Source organism: Triturus cristatus, chromosome 2_1 (genome assembly GCF_964204655.1).
Source record: "Triturus cristatus chromosome 2_1, aTriCri1.1, whole genome shotgun sequence".
NCBI classification, from domain to species: domain Eukaryota; kingdom Metazoa; phylum Chordata; class Amphibia; order Caudata; family Salamandridae; genus Triturus; species Triturus cristatus.
Genome location: NC_140581.1, coordinates 1,105,553,341 through 1,105,579,590, shown reverse-complemented (window position 1 = coordinate 1,105,579,590; position 26,250 = coordinate 1,105,553,341). Strand labels below are relative to the sequence as shown.

The following is a 26,250-nucleotide window of genomic DNA, read 5'->3' as shown; positions in this document are numbered from 1 at the left end:
GGTACGTGGCATTCGTCAGGACCTTAAATATTGGGCTCCAATCTTACCACTGGGGGCGTAGGCCTATAGCCAGATGCCACCTGTTTAGAGAAACCCTATTGGAAAAACCTATTTGCCCCATGGGAGGGGTAGGGGGGAAATCCTTGTGGCCACATTAGTTCAAGGCGTACTCCCCGCTAGAAAACCTAGTGCTGCATGCGTCCAGCCTCCTCCCCGGTGACCAATAGAGGTGCTTCGTTCCTCATCTAATTATGCCAATATTAACTCTCTAAAGTTTCCTGCCTTAAATTAATTATGGTGGTCCTTGAAGGAGGAAACCCCCAGTTGGTCTATTGTCCATCGAGCATGTGTAGTGCATGTTTGTCTCTCACCATTCTCTTCTCTGTGGCATATGCTGGGTCAGCCTCAGGGTGATCAACCTTTAATTTAAACTGATGATAAGCAACGTTCAATACTATGATCTTATGTTGGCTGCAAATAGCCTGGCATCACAGTAGCACAGCATTTCGCCATGGCAATCTGTGGAGGGCCCCCAAACCATCCCATAGGAATGCTCTAAGCATTGAGTTAGTTGAGAGAAAATGGTATTCGAGATTCCAATTGAATTACTCTTGAGTTGCTATAGAAGATACAGCATTGTCACCATTTGGACAATTTCCGCTCTACCCATCATTGACAGCATGAGGGAGGACCAGAAGTATAGGTCACTATGTAACTAGTCGATCTGAAACAGTAAATTGTGTTCCCAGAATGGGATCCTTTCCCAGGTCATGTAAACGTCCTGCAGCTGACTCCTTAACTGGGAATCATGTTCAAACCCCACTGTAGGTCGTATTCTGTGGTATCTATGAATAGATTGCTGATTCACCTTCAGGCCAGTATATTTCCCCCAAATCAGGAGCATCCGTATGGCCCTGGGGCCTGACCATTTAGGCTACTGAAGGTACATGAACAGACTGTCTGTATAAATGTAGACACTGTCAGCTACCCTAAGAGCCAACTCAAATCCTTTCAATATGGCATAAATTCTAATCCACTCAATTCAAGAGTTCAACTACAAGTTTGAAAAGCAGAGAGGGCAAGGGGCATCCCTGTCTGGTACATCTCTAAAATAGGAAGGCTTCTCATCTTATCACCCTAATCCTTGTAGCCCCTGCAATCACAGTATATGGGATGCATGTGTAGATTAGGAAATTGGGTCCTATACTGACCTTTTTTAAGAGTGTGAACAAGGACTTCCACTCAGCTAAATCAAATACATCCTCAAAGTTCACCATTATCAGGGGCAAGGGACCATTCATATGATCAATTAAGGCCGGGACATTATGGAGGCATCCGATGTTAAGTCTGGTGGATCTTCGGGGCATGAAGCTGCACTGGTCATTGATCAGGATGCACTTTGAACCTAATCACTCTGAAAAGACATGAGGCCAGAGATTTGCAAATGATCTTGGCCTTTATGTTTACAAGAGAAATCGGGCTATAGGACCCATACAACTCAGTAGTTTCCCAAGCTCCAATGCCTCCACAAGGATTTCCTTCAAGGCACACAGATATCTGCAATATGTTTACATGAGTCAGAGGGGAAGCTGCGGGGCCCTGGTGTCATTGCACTCTGAAATTAGTGTCAGGTGGCTGACAATTCCTCTTAGCTGATCTCCTCTGCAAGGAAATCTCATTTGTCATTGGTGAGTCACCGCTCTGGGAGATCACTTATCAGCTCCTAAAATACTATTGAGACAGGAGGATCACCTTTTACATTTAACTTCTGGTAATGAATATGCTACTTACCAGTATGCATCTGTTCTTGGCATGTAGGGCTGCTGACATTCATATCTGTGCATAGATCGCCGCCTAGTGTTGGGTCCGGATGTTTGCACGTTGTTGTCCTGGAAGAGTCTTCGAAGTATCACGAGATAGGTGACTCCTCCCCTGGACCACAGTGCGCATGGGCATCCTCTCCATCCTTAGATTGTTTTTCGCCATTGTGGCAGTGATGGAGTAGATACAGTAAGTGATGACCATGCTATACAGTAATTCTGAGAGCTGCAGCTGTTACAGGCGCCGGGGAGGAGGGTGGGCGATATGAATGTCAGCAGCCCTACATGCCAAGAACAGATGCATACTGGTAAGTAGCATATTCAGTTCGAGGCATGTGGGCTGCTGAATTCATATCTGTGCATAGAATACATAGCAGTACCTCCTATTAGCGGCGGCTACCCGTGCCAGCTGCAGCAGTCTGAAAAAGAGTTTTGAGAACAGCCTGTCCTACAGCTGCCTGCTGTTTTGAGTGTACATCTACACAGTAGTGTTTGGTAAATGTATGTACAGTGGACCATGTGGCTGCTCTACATATTTCCTGTAAAGGAATGTTTCCCAGGAAAGCCATGGACGCCACTAACTTTCGTGTTGAGTGGGCTCGTGGGGGAATCGTTAAAGTGCGTTTAGCTTTTTGATAGCAAATTTGAATACATTTAACAATCCATCTGGCTATACCTGCTTTGGAAATGGCGTTGCACTTGTGTTGTGGAGAAAAGGCAACGAAAAGTTGTTTTGTCTTCCTAAAGACCTTAGTTCTGTCTATATAGTACATGAGGGCTCTCTTTACATCTAGTGTATGGAGCATTCTCTCTGCAACATTTTGTGGATTTTGAAAGAAAACAGGCAGTTCAATAGTTTGATTCATGTGGAACTGCGATATCACCTTGGGCATGAATTTGGGATTGGTACATAGTACAACCCTGTTTGCGTGAACCTGTATGAATGGCTCTTGAATGGTTAGTGCCTGGAGTTCACTAACTCTTCTTAACTAAGTGATTGCCACTAGGAAAGCTACTTTCCAGGTGAGGAATTGAATCTCACATGAATGGAGAGGTTCGAAGGGTAGACCCATTAGTCTGGTGAGGACCAAATTGAGGTTCCACACCGGTGCTGGTGGGTGTTTTGGGGGAATTACTCGTTTGAGTCCCTCCAAGAAGGCTTTGATGGCAGGCACTCTGAATAAAGAGAGGTGCTGCCTGTTTTGGAGATAGGCTGCTATTGCGGTTAAATGGATACGTATTAAGGTGTATGCCAGATTGCATCGGTATAGGTGTAAGAGGTAACAGATGATGTTTTGAATGGATGCGTCTAGCGGGTTAATGTCATTGTTGTTACAATAAATGACAAACCTCTTCCATTTAGCCGCATAGCAAGCTCTGGTAGTGGGTCTTCTGGCCGCCTTGATGATATCCATACAGTCAGGTGGCAGGTTTAGGTAGCCAAACTCTAAGACTTCAGGAGCCAGATTGCCAGGTTCAGCTGTTGCGGATCTGGGTGCTGAATCTCGCCATGGTTCTGCGTTAAAAGTGCGGGTTTGATCCGCAGCCTTTGATGCGGCACCACGGAAAGTTCTAGAAAGGTGGTGTACCATGGTTGGCGCGCCCATGTGGGAGCAACTAGGATGAGTGTCAGTGAGTGTTGTCGCAGTTTGCGTGCCAGTAGAGGTATTAATGGCGCTGGGGGAAAAGCGTACGCAAATCTGCCGGACCAGTTCATCCATATCGCATTGCCCTGTGGGTGTGGGAACCTGGCGGCAAAGCTTTGGCATTTTGCGTTTTCGTTTGTGGCGAATAGGTCTATCTCTGGATGACCCCACTGTTGGAAGTACGGTTGGAGAACTGACGGTTGTAGCTCCCACTCGTGCATCTGGTGGCTGTGTCTGCTGAGCAGATCCGCCATCTGGTTGTCCTTGCCGGGGAGGTGTTCCGCCATGAGGAATATGTTCCTCTGAATGGCCCACTTCCACATGCTCTGAGCCAGATGAGACAACTGTGGAGAGTGTGTTCCTCCCTGCTTCTGTATGTAGTACATGGCAGTCATGTTGTCCGTCCGGATCAACACAACTTTGTTGCACAAGTGTACTTTGAATGCCTTCATGGCTAGGAAGATTGCCATCAGTTCCAGAATGTTGATGTGCATCTTCTTTTGTTGTGTTGTCCATAGTCCCTGCACTGTGTAAGTGAGTACATGAGCTCCCCAACCCTGGAGAGAGGCGTCTGCTGTCAGTATTATTTGTGGAACAGGCTCTTGGAACCGTCGGCCCTTGCAAAGGTTTTGTGGATTCCACCAATGCAGAGAGTTGTATGCCCGACCGCTCACCAACACTAGGTCTTTTAGTTGCCAGTGAGCCTGATTCCATTGACGTGCTAAGCACTCCTGAAGCGGGCGCATATGTAGTCTCGCGTGCGGGACTATGAAAATGCAGGAGGCCATCATGCCTATCAACTGCATGAACACTCGCGCAGGAAGGGAGTGTTGAGGTTTGAACTTTGAGATCAGCAGTTGCATGCTGTTGATCCTCACTAAATTTGGCTGAGCTGTGGCTGCCAGAGTATCTATGGTCGCGCCCAGGTACTGTTGTACGTGTTGGAGATGTGATTTTGGGTAATTTAGTGAGAATCCCTGACTGTGAAGAAGGTGAATGGTGAGGGACATGTGGCTGGCACATTGCTGGGCTGACTTTGCCTGAACAAGCCAGTCGTCCAGGTAAGGGAAGACGTGAATGTGTTGTCTCCGTAGATGTGCCGCCACTGTTGCTAGGCACTTGGTAAAGACCCTGGGTGCTGTTGTTACTCCGAAGGGGAGAACTTTGAACTGATAGTGATGGCCTTGAATAGTGAACCTGAGATATTTCCTGTGTGAAGGGTGTATGGGTATGTGGAAATACGCATCTTTTAGGTCCAGTGTGGCTAGGGAGTCTCCCTGACTGAGTAGCGGGAGAACCTGCTGTAGGGTGAGCATATGGAAATGCTCTGAGAGAATGTATTGGTTGAGGGGTCTCAGGTCTAGTATAGGTCTGAGCGACCCGTCCTTTTTTGGGATTAAGAAGTGCAGAGAGTACACCCCTGTCCCCTGCTGGTTGACGGGCACGACCTCTATTGCACCTTTTTGCAGCATACTTAGCACTTCCTGCTGCAATAATGCTAAGTGCTCTACGGACATAGGACGGTGCTTTGGCGGTATGTTGGGTGGAGTGGAGGTTAATTCGAGACAGTAACCGTGCTGGATAATGTCCCTGACCCACCTGTCTGTGGTGATGGTTTTCCACGTGGACAGGAACCGCTGGAGTCTCCCCCCCGACAGGTGTTATGTGGTCGGGGGGAAGGGAGAGGGTGTCACTGTTTGTTTTTGGGTGAGGACCTGGTGTTGCCGTAACCACGTCCTCTGCCCTTGGTGCTGGAGCCACGATATCCACCTCTGTTGGTTTTATCGTAGGTACTCTGCGTGCCCCCTTTAGTGTTTTGCTGCTGTGACCCCTGGCCTCTAGCTGCTCCTCTATTCCCGGGGCGACGAAAGGAGCCACTACGAAACTGCTGCGTCTGCAGAGCCCCCATTGATTTCGCAGTGTCAGTGTCTTTTTCAATTTTCTCGAGGGTAGTGTCAACTTCAGGGCCGAATAAGTAGTCGGGGTTGACTGGTTGATTTAAGATGTTGTTCTGAATCTCCGCTTGAAGCCTGAGATTCTCAACCATGCGTGTCGTCTCAACATGACGCTTGTGTTGATTGCCCTTGCGGCCGTGTCGGCAGCATCCAGGGCGCACTTGATGGATGCATTGGTAAGGAGTTGTCCCTCTCTGATGAGGAGCTCCGCTGCCTCCTTGTATTCATCTGGCAAATGTTGGAGTAGTGATTCTAGTGTGTCGTAGTGGGAACGATCATAACGGGCCAGGAGCGCCTGTGTGTTGGCAATGCGCCAGATGTTTGCTGCTTGCGCTGCAATCCTTTTGCCTGATGTCTCCAGCACTTTGGACTCCTTGTCTGGGGGAGGAGCATCACCTGTTGTCTGCGAATGGGCTCGTTTGCGAGCGTTAGCAACTACCATGGAGTCCAAAGGTAACTGACCCCTAATGTACATAGGGTCTCCGGGTGCAGGCTTGTATTTTTTTTCAATCCTGGGGTTTAGCACCCGTGCCCTGGTTGTTTCCTTAAAAATGTCTTTGGCAGGTTTGAGAACTCCTTTCAACATAGGCAGAGTCTTGACAGTTCTTTCGGAAGAGGCGAAAGTGTCCACCAAGAAGTCTTCTTCGACAGTGTTGGAATGGAGTTCTACTCCATGATTGGCAGCAGCCCGTTCTATGAGGGCATTGAAGTCAGCAGTGTCCTCTGTGGGAGATGTCTTTGTGCTGTAAAGCTGCGTGTCATGGGTATCTGGCGCGGTACCCTGGTCCGTAGGGTCATCCCATGCCTGATCTGGGTTTTGCAGATGCTCATCAGGATCGACATCCCCAGGGTAGATGGTATCATCTCCCATATAGTCCTCTACTGCGTCTGTCTCTGAAGGCGTAGGAGAAAAGGACTGGGGATCCTGATAGGAGGGTTGTAAGCGTTCATGAAGAACTGGTTCCGACTCCGCTGGCAATTTGTGCTTGAGAGGGATTCTGTAGGAGTCCAATCCCCTGTCTGGCGTGATTTTCCGCTTGGGGAGCATCAGTTTACCAGTGTTGGCGTCGATGAATTGTGGCTGTGAAGGCTCAGAATCTGTGTGTCCAGTAGACGGGGATTGCGTCTGGCGGACACGTGTTCGGATCTCGAACATCTTCGGCGCCGTGGACGGCGGCAAGCCAAAAGTGATGTTGGTCGGCGCCGAGGGTGCTTTCGGAGCCTTGTGCGTGTCGGGGCCCGACGTGGATCGGAGGGCTGCCTGTTACCTGATGCGTTGCAACGATGCCGCGACTTGTTGCACGGAGAACGCAGAAGGCTCTTTGGAACCGGTCGGCACCTTGGAGGTAGGCGTCGACTGCTTTGGAGCCATGGGGTCATCGATCCGAAGAGAGGTATCGAGGGTTGTTGGAGTCGACGACGTGGCGTGTGCCGCTGTCTTCGACGTCGACGCAGATGTTGCGGCTATTTTGACTTTGGTGGTCGGGGCCGACGGCTTCGGTGCCAGAGGCCGAGGCGCTTTGTGGGTACCGAGGGCCTTTTTCTTCGGCTCGGTACCGATATCCGCTGCAGTGAGCTCGGCGCCGAAATACCTTTTACTGCGTTCGGGGCCGACGGCCTTTGCTGGCGTCGAAGGAGTGGAGGGCTTCGAGGCCTTCGAGCCGATTACAGCCAGTTTCACTTTCGGTTTCGGTGGAACTGGTGCGACGATTGGTTTCGGTTTCGCTGAAGGGAATCCAGTCGTGTTCGTTAATAATGGCTCGTGCGGAATGTTCGAGGCCGGGCGGCGGGGCCGAAGAACTTTGAGATTGATCTCGGGTAAGGCCCGGAGGCGATCCCTCGACCTGAGCCTCATGATGACGCACTTTGTCGGCCGTCGTATCGACGGGTGGGCCTGGCTCCTCGCTAGAGCTATCTTCTTCGGCCCCAAAGGCCTCATCGTAGTCTCCTACCTCGTCGATGACTTCTTCCCTTTGAAAAAGCACCTCATCGTCGTCTTCCGATCGGGAATCGTGTTCGGAAGCAGGGCTGGAGTTTACTTCTTCCACGCTTTCGGCGTCCTCGTCTTCGGTGCTGAAGATGTTGGCCGGGGCAGGCGCCGATTGCTGCGCTTCTAATCTCGCCGCCCGTCGATTCCAGAGAGTCTTCTTCGATCGGAATCGGGCACAGGCCATACATTTCGACTCATCGTGATCCGGTGAGAGACATTTGTTGCATACCGGGTGGACGTCGATGTGTGGGTATTTTGCGTGGCATAAAGGACACCGTTTGAATGGAGTCCTCGATTCCATCGTCGATGTAAGTTCGATGTTCGGACCAAACGGATCCGAAAGGCTGGAAGAAGGTTCTAAAATAGTAAAGAAAATAGTCGATACCGAACAGGAACAGTACCGACGAAATCTAAAGGCCTTTTGGCCTTAAACCTAATTTTCCTAACTTGAGCTAAGATAGGCACATCCGAACCCAATGGCGGAAAAAAACTATCTAAGGATGGAGAGGATGCCCATGCGCACTGTGGTCCAGGGGAGGAGTCACCTATCTCGTGATACTTCGAAGACTCTTCCAGGACAACAACGTGCAAACATCCGGACCCAACACTAGGCGGCGATCTATGCACAGATATGAATTCAGCAGCCCACATGCCTCGAACCAGAACGTACAGGCAAGTGCAATTGGTCAGTTTTCTCCTAATAACTATCCATCAGGATACTGTACATGGTTAATGTTCTTTTAGTTAGTCTAAGCTGGCATAACTGGCGTGATAACATGATGGCCTTGTTCACCCATTGATATATATGAGACTTTGAGAGGCGAGCATGTAGCTGTAACTTTTCCCAGTAGTGTCTGCATTAATTTGCAATTGTAATGTTCTAAATTTGTGAGTGTCTCTGGGTCTGAGGATCAAGACAAATATATGCTGTAATACCACCCTAGTCATATCACCTCCACTTGCTGTCTCCTGTAGGGTCCTGCTATGTAGTTCATAACTCACTCTGAGATAAAAGCTTAAAAGGCCTCCCAGCATCATCTGCAAATTAGGTGAAATAGTTTTCCACTTCATTTGTAATTTAAGATTTGCATTTTGCATCTGTCAGCCAACATGCACAGAAACGGTGTCCCTACCTATGCATTCCTCCCTCCAGGTCAAGCACAAACTCGACCAGTGAATGGTTCGAAAGTTCCCAGGCCAGAATTGGGACTTGCCTGACTATGGGAAGACCAGTGTCAAGCATTAAGAAAAAGTCCAGACTAGCGAATGATGTGTGATCCCAAATAAAACATGAACTCGCGTTGGTGTGGAGAAATAGGACTCCAAACATCACACAGACCCATGGTGATTCAAAACTGAGCCAAACACGCTCAGTCACAGTCATTTGACAACTTGATACAGCGTTGTAATCCTCATGCATGATCAGTCTTGCTTGCTGGAAGATCTGATCTGAGTTGCTCTATACATTCTAAAAATGTGGATGGTAGTGGGGCATAAAGGCACACTAAAGAGATGAGCTGTCTTTCTATGGTACCCATGCTCACAACATAGAGTCACAGTGGGTCCCTCCATGTTTGCAATACCTCACAATCTATTAGTGAGTTGTGCAAGTACTACCAAGGAAAGTCCATGGGGTGCAAGATAGGGACAATCAATACAATTAAGTGAGTTGCTTACAGGGGTGTGCCCCCATAGTAATATCTAGCGGCTTTAAGTATTGCACTCCATTTGATCTTAGTAAGTAAACCATGCCCATTTCAGACGCAAAGAGGGATAGTGCAAAGTTGTGTTCCATCTATATCACTACTTGTTATCTCATTTTCAGTGCTATATTTGATCTGGTGCATGTATGCCTCAACTCTGTTTTGCAGCTTTACCATGTAACTAATTCTACTAAACTTCCCCCACCACCCCCACCCAACGTTTCTAAAACTTGAAGTATCTGTTAGTTGATGCATGCAGTAACCTCGGCAAGATGAACCAGTCCATATATCAAGACACACTCTCTCCAACTGAAACATAATCATCCTTAGTATTGCTATATCTAAGAGGAGAATGAAAAAACAATGACGAGAATGAAATAATTCTCTGGTGATCTCTACAATCACCCTGCAGCTTTACCTGAACCTATTAGTACCACTACTTAGTCTCCTATCATTTTCCAGTAGAGAATCCTAATCGTCTTCTTGACTAAGTTCTTTAAGGGAGTCTTTAAACGATGAGTCCCCATCTCAACAGCATCAGAATTCTGGTGCCCTCGGGATGACTCCATCACGCATGTCTATGCATTAGTCTATACATCAGACATCAATAGTGTTAATTAACTTTCTGCGGTGTAGGCCAATGCAGGAGAGTTACTTTCAGCTTTAATGATGATAGAGTAATATTGGGTTTCCGTCAGGGGAGTTATTTTCTTGCTCAACAATCTCCTCGACAGAGCCTGAGCTTTGGTGTAGTTGTCATCTTAGCCTGCTCGGTTAGTTATGTTTTCTTAGGTTACAATATCTTCTAGAGAGCAAATGTTGCCCATCACTGGCATCCTGGTGCTAAATACCTTTTAAGATTGTTACTCGCCCTAGCAGATACATCAAATAAGGCTGTTTTAAAGGGTTTCCTAAAGGGAAAGTGTGACAATCCCCTTTCACAGCCAACTAGCTAAATGACGTTCCTCCATAATGATCATTTAGGGTTCAGGGTCCGCTGCATCTTCCTTACTCTGGCAGTTCCCAACAATAGATTTTGTCCACTGACAAATCCTATGCCCTTCTCAAAGTAGTATGGCTTAAGAGTTTCAGAGACCTTTGTGCTTTTCCCGGTATGATAGGCCGTAACCATGATGAATGACTTGTAGCTTTTTTTTCATTCCCTCAAATGATTTTTGCGGCTATTGTGCTAGCTTAATTTAGTTGGGGAATTTGGGTATTCTCGTGGATCCACAATTAGTAGAGCCTTGTTTCCATGCCACTTGCAGGACCAAATGTTGATCTTTGTGGCTTAGCTTTCTGATAATGAGCAGTCAAGGAGGAGCTTCAGTAGGAGTTTTCTATGTCATCACTTTGAGGACATGCTCAGCAATGAAGCAGGAGGGAAGTTTTTTCTTTGGCATCCAAGACCTAAACCACTTGTTTCGTTTGAATAACTTGAACATTTTCCAGGAAGCTGATCAGCCTCAGATTATTCTACCGGGCATGCCTTCCGCATCTTCCATTCAAGTGTCGTAGGGTTTTACTCACAGTGCCAGCCAACTGAATTCTGAATTCAGGTCTCAGACCACATCTTCCATGTCCAAGAGTCGCCTCTCGGTTTCTGTGACTCTATCAACAGCATTTCTCAGCTCTTGTGTACATAATTTTTCAGATCTTGTCTACGTAGGATTAAGCCTGATTCCCCTTTTTCAGCGCACTTCCAATCAACTGCAGAATCAGCATGGTGTCTGTTATGTGCTGCTACTTCTACATTGTCTTATTCATTACAGTCTTCTCCTCATCGAGGGGGCTGTTCTCCTGCCATGGTAGGTTTGGCTTTTTTGTCGATTTCTAGTTGCTGTATCACTTTTATGGGATTGTCTTTTGCTATTATACAAGAGTTTCACCCTACGTGAGACATGTATTTAGGTTCAGCAGGGGGCATGAGCACTTTCGCTAACAACGCAGTTGTGTCAAGCAATGTTAGTTTGAGGGATGAGACCCAGCCCCTCAGTCTATTATTCTGTCAGGAAGTTCTTCACAACCCGGATGCCTTTGCAAAAGATGAAAGGGACGGGAGAGATTCTTGAGGTGATAAGTGCCTTCTTTCAGAAGTATTAAACCCCAGTCAGGGGTTAGGTGTGTTTGGGGTTTCCCCTTATTCCCCAATCTGTCTGTTTTCCCATGTGTCTCGGGTCTCACATTGCCAGGATTGCACCTCTGTGGCTTTTTCCCCTGCTCAAAGCCATTTTGACTGGATTAATCAAATCCAGATTCCCGATTTGTCTATTGACCAATCCTATCCTCTGTTGGGGAAGGGTTTGTTGGGGGTTGGCCTCCTATTAAATGTCTCCCTTCAGCTCTTACAATTCCTTTATGTGCCTATTCTGCTGGGAGGTAAGATCTCTAGGTTCAAGGTGCACAGTAGTCTCTGGACGGAATTAGTCGATACCTCAAACAGCAGCAGCTCACCCCTCCGTCCCTACCATCTGCAGGAGGCATTGGGCAAAATGATCTTCCTTTCACTCAGATCTGTCTGTCCGCCTTCATTCAGAGATTTCTCTAGGCGTGACGTCTCTAATCTACCTATTCCTTCCCATCAGTCGCACGTTCAGTCATGCCACACTTAATATATTGGGGATGGGAGGAAGACACGCCTCATTAGCAAGCCACCAGTCCTTTTCTTCACAAGCAATGGGGCGGAGGACACACTGCACTCTCCAGCAGCCTCACCACACAGTCACCTCCCTGGTTTCCTTATTGCCATCCGTCTGAGCTCCCAGCGAGACTTCCTGCTATCCAGGACGACGTACATCTACTTCAGGGTCACCTGTGGGGTCACCAGGTCCAGGGTTTCATGGTCTCCAGCTCCCTTCTTCGCTCTTCTCCCTTGCTCCCTCACCAACCAGAGGGACACGCTCCACCGCTCTCAGGAGGTCTGGGTCACTTTTCCCACAGCTGAACCTGTGCACAAGAAGTCTCTTGCTGTTACAATGAGGCATAGTCTGGCTGGAGTTCGTAAAAGCCTGAAAGAACCCTAAGCAGTTATGTATGCCGTATTAGCCTGTGATGCATGTCTATTCAAAACTTAATCTATGATTATATTTTCATTAATTTTGTTAAATCAAATTTAACTTTGACCTTTTCCACCTCTTACACCGTTATTTTCGTTGAAAGTGTCACATTCTTGCAAGTTAGATATTATTATATTTATTTTAATTGTTTATAAATAATCATTTGCAGTACACGTTATTAACATATTATTTGTATTAAAAATGGCATTAAATATTGTAATCAAAGGTATTAAAAAAATTTAATTAACTTAAATAAAGTTTTGCTGAAATATTACTTAATTGAATTTATGTCATATGCTTCCTTATCTGTCAACGTAGTTCTCTGCCCCCGTTGATTTCTAAGGGAGTGCGTTGAAGTACCAGTGGCTGCATGTGTGGTGCTTGAATTGGAACTAGGCTGGGACAGAGTACATTTGAGCCTATTTTGTCAGAAGTACTATTGTACTAGATATAAATGTATATTTTGCGAATTGCTATTGTCCTAATATTATGTAGGTGTTACTTTTGTATTAGCATGTCCCTCCCTATACTTATTCTTCAATTTCCCTTAACCCCAACCATTTTGTCGTAATTATTCTATGTTTCCAACCACTCCACTTTTCCCTCCCACATTAACTAATAGTGTGGAGATCTCCGTACAGAAAAGATAGGTGAGGCAGAGGCGAAGATATCCAGCTAGAGGTCTGGTGATTGTATTTTGGAGTACATAAAACAGTGCCTTTTATGTACTCCAACACAGCTTTGTGAAAAAGACCCATGGTATCTACCTTATGTATATTTGTGCATGAGGTAAACGTCATAAATGCCATTCTGATGTCATGTTGCAATGTAATAATGCCCTCAGATATAGTCAGGCAAGCAGTGGGTATAACCTTCTATGTTCAATTAACAATATCCTATTGTATTTTCCCTTTTCCTAACAAGTTCAAAGCAGAAAAATAATGCAGATGGCCAACGTTTTCATCACCTAGATATTCTGCACGCTGATGGTCAGAAATGATGCCAAGGCAGCTCTTTGTGCCATTCTGCAAAGGGGTTAAATGGTATGTCTCAAAATCATATATGGCAAGGTAGAATCCTGCAATTAGGGGGAAAATGTGGGAATATATACTTTTTGAAAAATTATTTTGTATTGGTGATGTTAAAAGAAATGAAAGAAAAAGAGAAAGGAGAAACAAGATATCAGTCACAAAATTAAAAATGAAGTTGGGGTGGGGGGGGACCGGAGGACAGTAATGTTTGCTTTACAGAGGGTATTGCACATGTATGACTGTTACAATTGCTTGTATGTTTGTAAAAATAATACACAACAGAAGTATGTGATTTCACTTGACAAAATGTAATTATAAAGATAACAAAACAATACTTGCCAAATCTGTAAACATAAAGCTTGTTTTTTGCTTCAAGTAGTGCAAAATCGTTGCTCCTTTTGGGGTCTGGGTGGAAAGTGATCTGGTTGATGGGATGATGAAGCTGGATTTGAAAGGCGCACATTGGAGGAGGAACAACTGACCGCTGAAAGGCTGTCACCAAAACGGTCTCTTTTACAGCCAAAGCGAGAGCAAGCAACAAACAGGAAAAAACACAATTATATGGGTGCCTTAAACTTACCAAATTTCAAAGAAGACCTGCAAAATGAAAGCTGCAATATATATTAAAGGAGGCAGTTCATAGGACAGTTTGCACAAGAAAAACTATTTTACAAAGTCTATTAGCCCCAAGCAAGCCTTGTTTAAAATTCCCAAAACACATGTTTGTTACATTAAAAATACAGGAACTGACTCACAAACTGTACTGTAGTATGTTTTGTAGTACTACAAAACTTACTACACACTACTCCTCACAATCTGCACTTTTGAGGTAAAGTACACTTTTCCTATTAATGTAAACATTAGTAGTAAATCCCTATCTCTATCACTTTTTGTGAGAGGATGTTGCAGTGCCAGTGGTTAGCCATGTGTAGTGCTGGACTTACTACAAAAGTGCAAGTTACTACAAAAGTGTATGTTACAACAAAATGCAGTTTGTGAATACTCGAAAGTAGTAAACTTACCCCACAGTGTAAGTGACCTGTGTAAATCAGGCCCTTAGATTTCAAACTGTTATCCATTTAAAAAAATCACAAGGTTTGTGGCAGAGAAAATCAAGATACTTTTTATGCAGCTTATCCACCATTCAGATTAAGTGTTTGGTTAGGTTATTGAGATATATGTGAGTCAATAGTTTTCTTCTGATCGCAGATCATTTTTCATTTGAAGTTTTCCTACGGGTGCTTATCTTCCAAAAACAGGGTAGGGGAATTAGGAGGCTTTTTCTTGTGACCCTTGGGCGGTTTGTGGTTACTAGGCAGTATCATGTGTGGGTATTGCCCTTTAACTGCATAAACAAGTTTTTGGGTGCTGGATGCTCTGAGCGTAATGGGGAAAAGCAGGCAAGTATTATTCTAGGAAGTGTGGGGAAAGTTTTGAGAGGGAGGCTAGAAACTCAGGTACAAAGTAACATAGTAAACAACACTCAATAATATTATTGCACAGTCAGCGCTTTACTTACGGAAAGTAAAATAACTTAATAAACAGGTAGTAAAATGAAGCATCTAAAACTAAGGCAACAAAACAGAAGGTGCTAGCATCTTCTGGGGCAGAGAAACCACCCCAAATTTTTAATGTGGCACCTTAGAGCTAGCCACTAGATTTCTGTGGCTTGATCACTTCCTAAATCTTTAGCATACGTGTATATATATCACCAACAGATCTAAAAGGTATATAAATGGGACAATGCAGGGCATGGACCCACTTTCGGGCTTTTATCAACCTTCAGGTCTTGGAGTTGGGTACCATGCTCGAGGCAAGGTCAGAATGAAAGGTCTCAACCTCATAAAAAATATATACCAAAACCACAACATCCAAACAACTAGAAATCCACACAGCAAGGTTTTAACTGTGTGGAATTTGCATGAACATGAATGCTTTAAAATACATAAAAGAATATATGCATGCCAGATAATCCCCTGTCCTTTAGTGTCATTGGCTGCTTGCTACATGCATAGTATTAAAGTGCTGCTTGACACTAAATGATTTGCATATGACAAGTGTTCTCGCCTCATAAGTGATACACAAATCGCACAGGTGGCAAATTGATGTTCAGCAAACACAGCATGGTCTCCCACTACCTTCTCAGATGTTTCACCCCCCAAAACACTGACCACACTAAACAGAGATCAATGTAGAGAAGAGGGGTACTGAGGACCAGGAGAAAAATCGTCAAAGTAAAGGTTCAATTAATTTAGTTTCTCTTTAACTGCTGTTCACAATACAGATGTTCATATTCTCCAAAGCAGACTTACAGCTGCAGCCTTAAAATGTGTTTGTCTTGTTTGTTACATTACCTAATGACTTTAGTTAGTGAAGTCATGGGAGAATCATTACCTCCATCAATGACGGCCACAAGTGCCAGGTCACCAGGGTCTTCACCAGCGCTTCGGTCAGTACTCCAGTGCCACTCATAGCACATGTATCGCCAACCTTGACACATAATGTGCAGTCGGTATGGGCTCTCGAGATCCCACACTAGGGACACAATCTTGCTAAACTCGTCACAGCCAAAATGGAGACTCTGCTTTAGGTACCAGTGGTAGTTTCCAACTGTCCAGAGCTGAACTGTAATATAAAAAGTAGAGAAACAAATTTAGAAGGGTTGTGAAACAAAGTGGGCTGAGAAAGAAAAATGCAAGACAGCTAAATATGTCTGTCAACACCACTCCATAACCAGGGCAGAAGGTGCATGACAAAATCAGTGGTTAATCATAACACATCATGTTTGTTGGGCAATTTTCACTCTCCGCTTTAGGAATTGCAGGACAACGGGAGACTTGATAGCAAATAAAGTACCACACCAATGATTATGTACAATTTTAAAACTTGATGTGATGACCATCTGAAAACCAAAGTACAACAAAACGTGACCGCTAGTAAGCAGTGACAAGACTTCTATTCTTTTACAGTGCCAATTAATACATATGCTCCTAGAATTTTGTTAGGATTGTACTAGGAGCAGTCGGCAGACAACGGACATCAAAGACATGATACTTCGGTGTTATTTCTGATTTATGCTGATTTATGCTGAGTTCCCAGAGGTACCACCATGCACGGTTCAGTTTTTCCAGGTACGGGAAAGCACCTAGTAAAAAAAAGCACTTTTATGCCAATATTTTATTGCTGCAGTAAATGGGGTGGAGACAGCAATCAGAATTGATTTGCAGGAATTTCATTGGTGAGCAAACACCGACACACTCTCCACACTGGTGTTTGTCCCCCAATGATTGCTGTATTTTTTTCATTTCATTCTTTAACGGGCGAGCGCCTTCATGCCCCTGCTCCCATCCCCACGGGCAATTTAGCCACCTCCAACTGTGCGCTCTTTAATTAGGTGTGGCAGTACAGAAGGCAAAATGTTCACATGGAAAAATAACATGGGATAAAGTGTGCATACCGGCAGGATTGATAACTCAGTTACCGGTCAACTCATAATAACCGTAAAGTGAATGACCAATAGCAGATATCCTGATGAGGAATCTACATTTGTTCTCCTATCTGGTATGACACTGCACTATTTTGGAACAGGAACAGGATGCTGGGGAGAGTATAGTCAAAAGCACATGGTGTTGGCTCCTGAATTCAACCTTTTCTGGACATACGAAGTATGTTTTCTGTCATGGAGATTCATATCTCAAGTCACCTGGAAGGTACTCAACAAGATTTGGTAATTGACTTCTTCACCGGCATAGCTGTGATCTATCCAAAGAAGTAGTCCTTTTAGCATTGGAGAGTGCAACCCCCTTGCAGGCCCAGGCCATTATGTGACTAAAGATTTCTGACAGCCTATTATATAGTCTTGGGGTAAATGACTTTTTAACTGCACCCAAACTGGGAAAGAAAAATCCATGTAGTTGGCCATCACTCAAAAGAACCCACTTCACATATAGTGTCGAAGATGTGTGCTTAGTATGACTAAGGTGCACACGGTAAGGGATACGCCAGAGAATGCATAACCCCAAGAAGGTGGGCAGCTAAGATATATCGCATAAGCATTGACCTAGCGATCTACCTGTATCCTCCATGTCCCTGCACTGCTTGCCTTTTTCACCAAAACCACCCACAGTGTTCCATGTCCAGTTCTTACTCTCAAGGGAAGGAATAAACACCTTGTTATTGTCTGCTAATTTGCCCGGTTTCATCAGATCTACTTCCGGTCTGAAAGGAAGCATCAATTATAAAAGGATGTGGCCAAGGGCAAATCCACTGCCGCACCTATACAAAGGGGAAGCACTAAGTGCCCATACCCTTTGATTAGCTCTAGCAAAGAGGACTCAGACCAGCTACAAGTGCCTAATTGGCTGAAGGAGCTTCCAAGTTGAATGAACTAACCAAGAGCATATTATGGAATACCTGCCCTGACCATAGGAACAGACTAAGGGATGCTTGTTTTTAAGCCACCACAAGTCTCATCTCACTATACTCCGATCCTGCACAGGGTACTCCAGAGGAAACAAATGGCACATGCCTAACCAGTCTGATATGAAAGCAAACATATACTTCCCACTTAACCCTTCAAACTAATTATCCCCTATTGGCTGAATGCACATTTTTGGTTAAAAACGTACATGGAATGAAGCACATTAAAAAAATGCAAAATTACGTTTTACCATATGTGTTAGGTTTAGTGGCATCTTCCTTCTCCAAGTCTTCCACCCAGAGAGCCAACACTGTGGAATCTGAATTCCAAAGAAGCTCATTGACCTGTTAAGATGCAAAAAAAAGAGAGATATTGGTCTATAATTGCCCAGCTGTGTACAAACATGCATATACAAATGCAACTGGTTTTTATGTTCCTTTCCAGTCTCCTTGCTGCAATATTCAAGAAAATAAAGCACCTTCCCAACACAGTACATGTATCTTAACCACTCGCACACTAACCCCATCCTGGACAGGCTCTCATATCATGTCTCTGGTGCTCTTGTAGATCTATTTTCAAGTAGGCATGGTTACAGTTATTTTTTTATTTACTAGCTCACTATTATTTGTATGTATTTATTAACTGTACAATTAATTAAGATCTTTACAGTAAAAGGAAAAACCATCAACAAGACTAAAATTAGTAAAAGCTTCAGGTTGTATTTGGGAGTTGTGGTGTTCCCCCAACCTTCCCCAGGCCCGCTCGATCAACCGGTGGCCCTCAGTAGTCGCTAAAAACAATTTGCTAATCCATTCTAAAAGCCGTTCGCCAAGGCACTTCGGTTAAAGCACATAAAATGGTGCACTCTTGATTAGGCGGATGAAATGGGGTAAGCGCCTCATTACTTTTTGGGGGCGTGGCTGCCTTCTTCCCCTGGATTTTGTGTGATTGATTCCAGGGTTTGATTGTGTTCATTGGCAGCCTTTAGGGAGATCCTAATCTGGTGCGTAAATTTCCCCAGTCTTGCTAGTGTCATCGTGGTTGCTGCAGAAAAGCACAAGGCTGACGCTTCACTGCAGGACTTTATGCTGTTGGTGATACAAACTGGGCGCAGAAGTCACCGACGTTCGTTATTGAGTTTGGGACAGCAGCATAGGAGGTGCAACCAAGATTCCATCCTGTAGGAGCACAGTCTGCAATTTGGAGTTTCCCCCCAGCGGGCCCATGCGGGGTTAAAGTCAGCAATTCCTAATGTGCTTAGTCTCATAAAAAGAATCTTACTTCGGGCTTGTGGTGTGATGGCCTCACTTAGGTAGGGGTGTGCTTTACCCACCATATAGGAATTATTCAGTGGGTCTAAAAGGGTGCTCGAGCGGAGAGATTTGTAGTCGAAATCAAAAGATATGTTGTGCACTTGTCTATTTATGGCTTTTTTCAAGGCGTTCAATGGGATTTCCATCCGCGGGATGCTCTCTTCCTCGATCTTCAGCGTGGTGAGAGCTTTGCCAAGGCTGGCGTGCCAGGCCGAGAGAGGCCCCTCAAAGATGGATCTCAATTGTTGTCTTAGAGAATTTGCTGGGGCCTTTAAAATCCTTAGATATAACTTTATGATCTCCCCCTGGAACGTCAGGTCTGGCCTTGCCAAGCCTAGCTCCAATATTAGTCTTGAGATCCTCTCTGACCTAGGAATGAGGAGAATAGATTTATATGCCTGGGCTGAGTTAAGGAGGGCGTCCAGTGAGCCAGGGAAGACCAGGTGACCATAGCTAATAGTCGGCAGCAATTTCGCCTTTAAAACAGACAATATTGGTCAGGCCAAAGGGCTTACCAGATGTAGGCTTAGTTGCTTTAGCAGGTGTGGGATCTTTTTAGCCTTAGATTGCTGTTGATTCAGGTAGGCATTCGACTTGGCTCGCTCCGTAAGCAAAACCCCTAGGTAATTATATGACACCGCTGTGTTAATTAGCTGATTTCCTATTTGCCACTGTACTTTCTTTTTCAGATGGTAGCTCCTGAAGATGACAACCTTGGTCTTCCCCTGGTTAACTGTCAGGTTGTTGTCGTTGTTATAACTGTTCAGTGCGTTTAGGGCTCTTTGGAGGCCCACCTTCGTGTGATCCATTATGGCAGTGTTATTGTAAATGTTATTGGCACTTATAGAGCGCGACTGCTACCCGAATGTGTCCTGGCACTATTATGTGATGTCCATCATTGGCCTGAGTTGGGAGGTGCAACTGGTCTTTAAAGCGTAAATAGCCATGTTTTCAGGGCCTTCCTAAAATCCAGATGCTTAGTTGAGTAATTTAGTGTCATCGGCATATTGTAGCACCGGCAACCTCATGCTTTTCTAGCCTTGGTGCCACCAGGCTGGCTCCTTTCAGGGTGTCCCCCAAGTCCGCCGTATACAGGTTCAAAAGGTTGGGGGCCAGCACGCAACCTTGTTTTAACCCATTGGACGTTGCTATTTTGGGGGACACTGTGCTAGCACTTGTTTTGACCCGTACCCAAGTGTCCTCGTATAGCGATCTAATTGCCTTCAAAAGGTTTGGCGGGATGCCCCGTTTTTCTATTTTCCACCATAGTTTTCTGCGTACAACTTTGTCGAAGGCTGTGTTATAGTCAATGAAGCAGCAGAAAAGTTGGGGCTTTGCCATCCTTGCTGCCTGGGCTGATAGATGCGCTAGCGCCAGTACATTATCCATGGTCGATGATTGTGACCTGAATCCTGTCTGGTGGAAGGGGATGATGTTTCTTTCCTCCATCCAAGTCTCAAGATCCTGAAGTAGGAGGCAGGCATAAGCCTTGGCTTCCAAATCAAGCAGGGCAATTAGCCTATAATTAGAAGGCTTCAAACGGTCTCAGTTTTTAGAAATAGGGACCAGTATGGAGCCCCTCCAAGAATCAGGGGTTTTGGCAGTTGCGAAAATGTGATTGCAGAGAGGGGTTAATGTTGTTGCCCAAAAGTCGGGGGCCTTTTTGAAGACCGGTGCTGGTAGCCCATTTGGCCCGGGGGCCCCGTCGTTCTTCATCTTCTTAATGATCATTTGAGGGTTTATCTGGACTGATGGTGTGCAATGCACCTCGGCCTGTGCTTCCTGGCCCATGAAGGTGGTGCTAGCGCTAGAATACGTTACTTCTGGCTTTGCCCTGGAGTGTTGAGGTTGTCCTGCCCCGCAGGTGGTCTCTTCAGAGCTGGCTCTATGTGAAGAAGCTATTGAATAGAATTGCTTCATGTGGGGCAGCCAGTCTTGCTCTGCTGCTCCATTTTCTCTTAGGACCCCTCTGTTCAGCTGATTTATATGTCTCCATAACCCTGCTGGATTCTCCTGCTTAAGCAGTGAGAAGACTTTCAGCCATTCCCTCTCTATGTGGGCTTTTTTGTGTTCCCACAGTTTCTTTCTTAGCGCTGCCCTCTGTGATGCGACTGATGGACCCTCCGTGTGCCTGCCCCCTCTTTTCTTTATTCTGAGTGCCTTTAGCAGAAGCCGTTTACTTTCACGTGTGTCTTTGGTTACGCAAATGCTTCCACCAGTTGGTTGGACTTTGGCCCTGGGGGCTTGATGTTGACCGATCTTCTCTTGTAGATCCTCTACTATAAACTAGCTCACTAAACTAAGAACAAATTGCCTGTAGGTGTAAGACTGAACCAATGAGAACTGAACATCTCTTGAGAATTTAACTATATTACTCCAAAAATATGGGATTTAAAATGCGTGGTGTAAGGTCTTTGAGTCAAACTTTACGAAGACGTTCTATATGCTATAGAATCATCCTTGAAATGGTGCACCTGCATTGACCACTTTGCATTATATATCAATGATAGTCCACAAAGAAAGCACTGGCAGATCTGCACTGGTTGCCGGTTGAAAAAAGAATCGTATTCAAAGCAATGTGCTATTGCCATCAAATTCGGTAAAAAAAAAGGCCACAACATCTACATCCTCTAATAACTCAATATACACCTAGCCGGAACCTAAGATCTAAAGGCAGGGCGTTGGTAATTGTACCTAGAATCAACAAGGCAAGGATGGGGGCACGCTAATTCAGATAACTTGCTGATTAAACATGGAACACGCTACCGGAGTATCTAAGAACTGAGCCTTGCGAAACCAGATTTCTAAAACATCTGAAAACTTGGTTATTCTCAGCATATTAGAGCTCCACGAATTCTTAGGTCCTATCAGCGGAACTGGCCTATCTTCCTTTTTAGTGAGTCTGTTTTTGCACTGGGACACACCGGTGGTGTAACCATGCACTCTACAAACTGATTAAATTACATTTAATTTAAATACCGTGACAATGTGAGAGATACAGGTGTCTAAATTGAAATCAAAGTCAGCATAGATGGAATCTATAGTTGATTTCTTGGACTTAATTATGGACTTGGAACGGGAACCTAGCTACTTTCCTGAAAGAAATCTCATCTGTTTTGTAACATATATGAGACATATGTTATGCAATATTGTAACATTAACCTAGATACTTTGTTTCCCAGAAATGTGGTTCCTTAAAAATAGTAAACTAATAATTATATGGCATTCCATATTAGAGCTACAAGAAGCAGGGAACGTCTGAAAGGAGGGCACAGATTTTTAATGACTTACTAGAATGCTTTTTTTGTGTTTCCTTCCAATTTAAAGCTTGCCACTCTTTTTAAAAGGCAAGTCACCTACGGAAAGGCTTATTGGTTTCCCTAAACAGTTCTGTGAATGTGGCTAAATTAACAATAATACACAAATACACCCAAATGTCTCAATAATCTTGCCAGGAGATCTAAATGCAAGAATATGAGTGTCAACTTCACCCGCTCAGGACTTCTCTCATTTCACTGCATTCATATCAGGATAGGATCTTTGTTTTAAAAAAAAAAAATGGAAGACACTTGTCAAAATATAAGTTTTCTTACAACATCAGAACTCCACCATCCCCAACAATGGAAACATTGGAGTAAAAAAATATGTAGGATACCTAATTAATCGTTTGGTTATTATTTGGCACAAAGGTTGAGGGTTATCAAGGAAAACTGATGCGGAAAATACAGACATGATGGAAAAGACTGCTGATGTGGGAATAACAAAGTATAAACCACACAAAGTAATCCTGGCTTACCATTTGTATAAAGAAGAATTCAATTGATTTTGCTTCACAGACCAACTCACCTCATGGGAAATGGGAAGGACTACTGAGTGTGGTTAAGTACTTTTTATTTGGAGTAAAGCATCTGCTGAGCGTGACTGTAAGAGCACCTTTAAAATATGTATCACATTTGTAATTGTCTTTCTTATACATTTTCTGCATTGTTTTACCAAAACTAGGTTGTTAGACAAAATTTAGATAAGTGTTTTTGGTGTTAATGTAAATAAGTACATTTGGAACTTTTCCTAAAATACCTAGCATCATATGGGTCATGCTAATTCTGCTGGACCTAAAAAATGTATGGATAATGGATAATCCTTTTCCCAACTGCTGTTATCTCTGGAAACTCTGAAACAGGAGAAAGGGGTAGCTCCCTCATTGCCAAAAAAAGCAACTTCTGTTCACAAAAGATTTTTCGTGTTGATACTTTATGTTCCTGCAGAATACTCATCTCTGAATCTTCTCCATGTGCCAGACTAGATCCAGATATAGCTCCTGCCTGACACTAGGTAGCATTGCAATGGCTTCTGCCATGGACCTGCTTGTTTCAGAATTCTACACTGGGGATCCCGGGCAGTCAGTGGGTCCTGCGCAGCATCCTTTGTGGTTACTGTCATTTACCACATAGGTGCCAGGGCCACCAATCCATAAGCTCTCCATATCGGTAATTATTTATCAATTCGACTGTTTCTAGGCAGAGCAAACAAGTAATCATGGCTTATTCTAGGGAGAGGTAGGAGATTAGAAACTGCGATAATCTAATAAACAGTAAATCAAAATAACATCAATGTCTTATTAGTGTTTTAACGTCAAACACAAATATGATTTATCTATAGGTAGGTAGAAAGATGATGCACACAAAATGTGAGAGGGAGTTAGCTATTTCTGGGACCGAAAAACAATCTAATCATGTCTACAGCTGCTAGGTTCTATAGTTCTATGTAACATTAATGTTTTGAACACATTTATCATAAGGACTTGAAGAGCTCCACCTAGCCCCACAGTAGTTCTTGGTTGGTTGTCCAATTATACATTATGCTAGTCTGAGAACCATTCCTGCCAGCTGGTATATTTCTCTATGGGTCGCCTGCAAGCTCTCCTTTCGATCTGTGCATATCCTGCAAACTTTACCTTTGATATCCTGAATTGTGCACAACCATTACTAGCACATGTTCCATCTGGGGTACGATAGCGGAGGTGAATGTTTGGTAAGTGGGGGTGCAAACATATATTTGAAGGAAGGTTCTTTTTTTCCCTTTCCTATGGTCTTCAAGACGTATTGGTCCTTTAGTTAGAAAAGACGCATTCACAAAGCCGGATCCCCTTGAAGCGAGAAACATCAAAAAGCAAGTATCTTGCTATATCATTCCTTTTAATGGCAGGTTCTGTCTACCAGGACTCTTGGCCATATTTTCAATAGTGTTATTTGCTCTCTGGTGTTCTGTGAACCAAATTGTTCTTATAAGCAGGCAGCTTGCCTCCAGCCTACTCCCAGCACTATATTCTGGTATGCAGTGAACTGTGAAGACTAGGCCAAAAGTCCTTTCTCATTAAAACAGGCTTAAATCCTGCGGTAGTTCTATGGTCCTAAACAAGCTGATTTATTCCACATGCCCCTTCATCAGGGGGCTACTCTTTATTTTCCTCCTGCAAGGGACCATCTAACAACAATCAGACTTAGTCAACAGCTATGCGTCTCTATAGCTTCACTTCCACAGAGTATCTGCCTTCCTTGCACCATCCAAGACCACTTCCTGGTTTTTCTCATCCCACATTAGCACCCGGGTATTCTTACAGGCCCAGCATGAGGCAAGCCCCAGCTATCTGGGCCCGACTGTGGCTCAACTATTCTTGTAATCAAGGTGACAGAGACGACCGATAAAAATGCTAAAATGGAGCAAGCTTGCTATTTGTCTGGGCCTCTGTACACTACATACATGCCATCAACACTTCCCATAAGAAGGTATGCAATGAACGTCCGTTACGGAACACTGAAATTACATTTATAGAACAGAGCCAGTCAGCAGTCTCCCGGAAGGTGAAAAAAAATCTTCCTTCCTGGACTATTACAGGCTAGGGTGGAAGGGCACTAGTCATTCACACCTAGACTGAGAGTTCCCTTAGGGTGGCCCTTTGTCAGCATAGTTAGTCTCTGCTGACAAAAAACCCAGAAAAAACATGCTGGGACCCTACAGTGTACTTTCTGATTGTGGCATACACCAGGCGAAAAACACAAGGCAGACTAGAGGAACAAAACGTATAGTGCTGGGTGGCACATCTTTACCGAGCTAAGCAGAAAACGTTCATCCAAACACCTAATGTGTTGTAAACAAAATAACGTTCATACTAATTTTATGCTTCAGATAAGCACCTCCCAATTAGGTTCAGTCTAAAGTACATTCACAAGAATGCTGCCTGAGAGGATTCTTATATCTGTGATGACACTGGTCTTTTGACTGGCTCTGTCACAACAATAAATCGCTGTTCCATTTGTAGTGAAATGCAAAAGAGACACACATGTTGCAACAATTTGCAAGTAGTATTTGCAAAACTGCTCTGCAGTAGCTTAGTATAAGTAATACATCATCAAAAGTACTTTTTTTCGGGTTTGCACCATAAAAGAAATAGATAAAATCCTTAAACGTTCCATCGAACAGTTCATCTAAGTGACACTGGTGAAAAAAATATGCAATCTAAATACACAGTGACGTTTAGGTATGTCCTTAAAACTGTGAAAAGGCGCATGGAAAGTACTTTCTCCATATACAATAATGGATCTGAATACAAGACAGCAAAGGTTCACAGGGGACTGTGTAGTTCAAATCGATAAAAAACGTATGAGGTTATTGCACATAAAATTACCCATATAAAAACAAGCCATAGCAGCAGGCATATACAGTTAAAATAAAATGCAGCATAAAAAATCAGAGCAGATTTAAACACGGGTGGATTGGGACCTAATCACAAGTGTTCCGCATTAAATGATAAGTGTGCATAAGTAAGTAATGCAAATGACTGACCACGACAAAATACTTTTATTTAGTACTGTACAAAAATGACATGACAACTCAGCTTACATGAAAGCACTGTATTCTACATAGGATTTCAAAAGGCTTTGTCGTTTTCATGTTCAAATTGACCCATACAGTCAAGACCTATAAATATGGTATATCATGACCTATAAATATGGTCTATCAAGACCAACAGGTCTAACAATTCTCTGCTCCCTGTGCACCAACGTCTCTTTTTCCCTGAAGGTGCAACTTAGGTTGATTACCAACTAAATGATGAACAGTCATTTTATCAAATTGTGAACCTAAAACAAAATATAATTGAAAGAGGATTTTTTGCAAGAATAATGGCAGAAAATGTGGATTTTAACTTAAACTGGAAGCTAATTAAACTTAGTGAAACAAAAAATAGAGATTTTACTCTTTCAACAAAACAAGCATTCAGGCAATGTATTATTTGACCAGAAACTACATCATAATTG

At 44.0% G+C, this 26,250-nt stretch overlaps 1 protein-coding gene across 1 annotated transcript in view; it reads right to left on the bottom strand.

Moving 5' to 3' along the window:
• The window catches only part of ELP1 (elongator acetyltransferase complex subunit 1), a 754,242-nt gene that overhangs the window by 569,393 nt on the left and 158,599 nt on the right, over positions 1–26,250 (bottom strand). The window contains exons 10-12 of the mRNA XM_085636502.1: positions 17,872–17,965; positions 15,596–15,826; positions 13,541–13,711 (exon numbers count right to left, since the gene is read on the bottom strand). Coding sequence (XP_085492628.1) covers positions 13,541–13,711; positions 15,596–15,826; positions 17,872–17,965 — 496 coding nt within the window. The remainder of the gene's footprint in view (positions 1–13,540; positions 13,712–15,595; positions 15,827–17,871; positions 17,966–26,250) is intronic.